General features: G+C 37.6%; 1 protein-coding gene across 1 annotated transcript in view; it reads right to left on the bottom strand.

Annotated features, from left to right (window-relative positions):
* Positions 1-625: 625 nt before the first annotated feature.
* LOC122246213 (putative methyltransferase-like protein 24) overlaps positions 626-3,159 on the bottom strand; it is a 4,781-nt gene continuing 2,247 nt past the window's right edge. Inside the window, exons 4-6 of the mRNA XM_086549228.1 lie at positions 2,828-2,998; positions 1,381-1,476; positions 626-667 (exon numbers count right to left, since the gene is read on the bottom strand). Of these exons, the coding sequence (XP_086405354.1) occupies positions 626-667; positions 1,381-1,476; positions 2,828-2,998 (309 nt within the window). The remainder of the gene's footprint in view (positions 668-1,380; positions 1,477-2,827; positions 2,999-3,159) is intronic.

Genomic DNA, 3,159 nt, shown 5'->3' with positions numbered 1-3,159 from the left:
ACAAAAATGTTATTGATAATAATAAGAATAATAATAATAGTAATGATAATAACAATAATGATAACAGTAGTATTAATAAAGATGTTAATAATGATAGTAATATTGATAATAATGATGACAGTAATAATGATAATAGTAATAAAGTATTAATAACAAAGATAGTAAACAATAACTAGACCTCACGACCCACTAAAAGGAATGTTCAGCCAAAACCTATAATATCTGCATGGAAATGATGACCCATTTACAATCACTAAATTTGAACAGCGAGACTTTACAGACAATCTCTTCAGACATTTAAAAGTTGAGTTACTGTATTATTCTAAAATAAACATGGTATCAATCTCGGTAACCTGCTATCATATTTAATTATATAATTATATATATATATATATATATATATATATATATATATATATATATATACATATATTATATATATGTATATATATACATATATATATTACATATATATGTATATATGTATATACATACACATATATATATTATGTTATATATTATATATATATTATATATATATATATATATATATTTAGTTAGATCATTCATATATATCTTAGCTCACCATGCCTTTTTTTTCCTCTTTAAAAAACAACATATCTTCTTAAAACATATCTTCAGAGCTAATAATTTGTCTGGCTGTAATCTGTTTCGTCCAAAACCTAGCATATAATCAAAATTATAAATATAGGTATTCAATCAAAACTTCTGAAGGAGATTCCATACGCACTGGAAACAGATAAGCATTATCATTCATTAATTCTTTTCCTTTTTCTATTCATACCACGATAACTTTTGCTTTTCGTTCACGTGTTTTGTTCATAGTTAAAGATGGATATAAAAAGATGCATCTGTTTCGTAGATATAGAGACGTGTGTGTGTGTGTGTGTGTGTGTGTGTGTGTGTGTGTGTGTGTGTGTGTGTGTGTGTGTGTGTGTGTGTGTGTGTGTGTGTGTGTGTGTGTGTGTGTGTGTGTGTGTGTGTGTGTGTGTGTGTGTGTGTGTGTGTGTGTGTGTGTGTGTGTGTGTGTATTGGTGGGTGGAGAAATATATAGATGGATAGATAGAATGATAGGGAGGTAGAAATAGAGATAGGTTTGTATTTAGATAGGTAGGTAGGTTGGTGGATATGTGACAGAATACAGATATATACTGTAGATAGACTAACATATCAAAAACACACAGACACTGCTAATTGACACAGACACAGATAAAGAAAAAAAAAGACAAACAAACAAAGAAATAAATTAAAATATACAAAACAAACCAAAACAACAACAACATAATATACAATCGATATTACCACTACACTTATTTTAAAAAATCAGACCATGATATAAAATACCTTTAATCACCTCACCTGTTTAACGAAGCTTAACCTGTATTGTTCGTTCGATAACTGAAGAAACGCTGGAATTTCGTAGGCCTCGATGTCCACTTTTAGATAATCTATCGTCTGTGAAGTGAAGATTTTTTTTATTAAAGATTTTATTGTTTTTTAAAAACGGGTTACTTTGTGGTCTTGTGAATCGTGTGTATGTATATATATATATAAAAAAAAAATTTTATATATATAATTATATATATATATATATATATATATATAGATATATATATAGAGAGAGAGAGAAAGGAGTGAGAGATGCGAGGACTCGGACGGCGAGACTGGGAGAGCACTAGAGGAGAAGAAGACAGAAGATTGAGAGATTTGAAGTGGAGAGTGAGAGTGGAGAGAGAGAGAGGAGACGGTCTGGGGGGATGAGAGGAGAAGGCTGAGCGTGTCGAGAGAGAGAGTCGACGATGTAAAGAGAAATCGATGCACAGGCCGAAGACGATGAGCGAGAGAGAGGTGAGGGAGGAGAGGATGGGGAGAGAGACAGAGAGGTGTCTAAGTTCGGAGAGGAGAGAGAGAGAGAGAGAGAGAGAGAGAGAGAATTGTGGAGAGGGAATGTGGAATGTGGAAGAATTATGGAAGTGTTAGTGGTTAAAACGAGAGGGGGGGGGGGGGGGAGGTGGGGGGGTGGGGTGGGGGGGGGTCAGTAGACCGGAGGGGGGGTGGGGTAGGGGTGTGGGGGGGGGGGGGTGGGGTAAGTGGGGGTGGGGTGGTGGGGAGGGGGGTTGGGGGCGGTGGTTTGGTTTAGGTAGGTATAGGTAGGTAAGGCTGATGTGCTGGATATGGATAAGTTAAGAATGTGGAGAGGATGGGATATAGCCATAGAGAGGAAGGGTAGGATGGAGAAAGAGAGACAGAGAGAGAGAAAGAGAGACAGAGAGAGAGAGAGAGAGAGAGAAGAGAGAGAGAGAGAGAGAGAGAGAGAGAGAGAGAGGGAGGGGGAGGGAAGAGAGAGAGAGAGAGAGAGAGAGAGAGAGAGAGAGAGAGAGAAGAAAGGAGGGAAAGGGAGAAAGGGGGGGGAGACAGACAGAGACAGACAGACAGACAGACACAGTCAAAAACAGACAGATAGAGAGAAAGAAAGACAGAGAGACAGACAGACAGACAAAGACAGCCAGAGAGAATAATTAAGAGATAACGTAACTGAAATTCAAACCAAGAATGAAAAGAGAGACAAAAAAAGATAAAATCAAAGCCATCAAGGAGTAAGAAAATCAAGAAATAATATTGATAGTAATAGAAATAAAAAGAACAATAATAATAATGGTGATAATGATGATAATGATCGTAAAAATAATAACAACAAAACTAGCAATAATAATAATAACAATAATAACACCAATGATAAAACAAGGACATATATATATACGAAGCCCTAGAGGTCACACAAGAAAACAAAGGACATGAAACTAACCTTATTCGTGTGACCTAACATATCCACGATTTGACCCAAGGTGAGGAGCGTGGCGTTGACCCCATTAATCACAGTTGTTCGGTTCGCTCCCCCTAATCCAAGGTTATAGAACCTGACCTTCTCTGACCGCTGGTGGTTCTCCAAGCCAATGGTGGGGTCGAAGGAATAAACCTGGGGAGGTCATGAGGGTCATTAGCGTGAGGAATGGGAGGGAGGGAGGGAGGGAGAGAGGGGGAGTGGGGGAAATGGGTGTGTGTGTGTGTGTGGGGGGGGGGGGGGGGGGTGGGGTTGTAGGTGTGATGTAATTTCTGTGGGTCTTTGTCTGTTTGTTT

This window comes from Penaeus japonicus, unplaced genomic scaffold, assembly GCF_977035675.1.
Source record: "Penaeus japonicus unplaced genomic scaffold, GWHDUDI00000001_assembly GWHDUDI00000022, whole genome shotgun sequence".
Lineage (NCBI taxonomy): Eukaryota > Metazoa > Arthropoda > Malacostraca > Decapoda > Penaeidae > Penaeus > Penaeus japonicus.
This window is presented reverse-complemented; position numbering and strand designations above follow the sequence as displayed.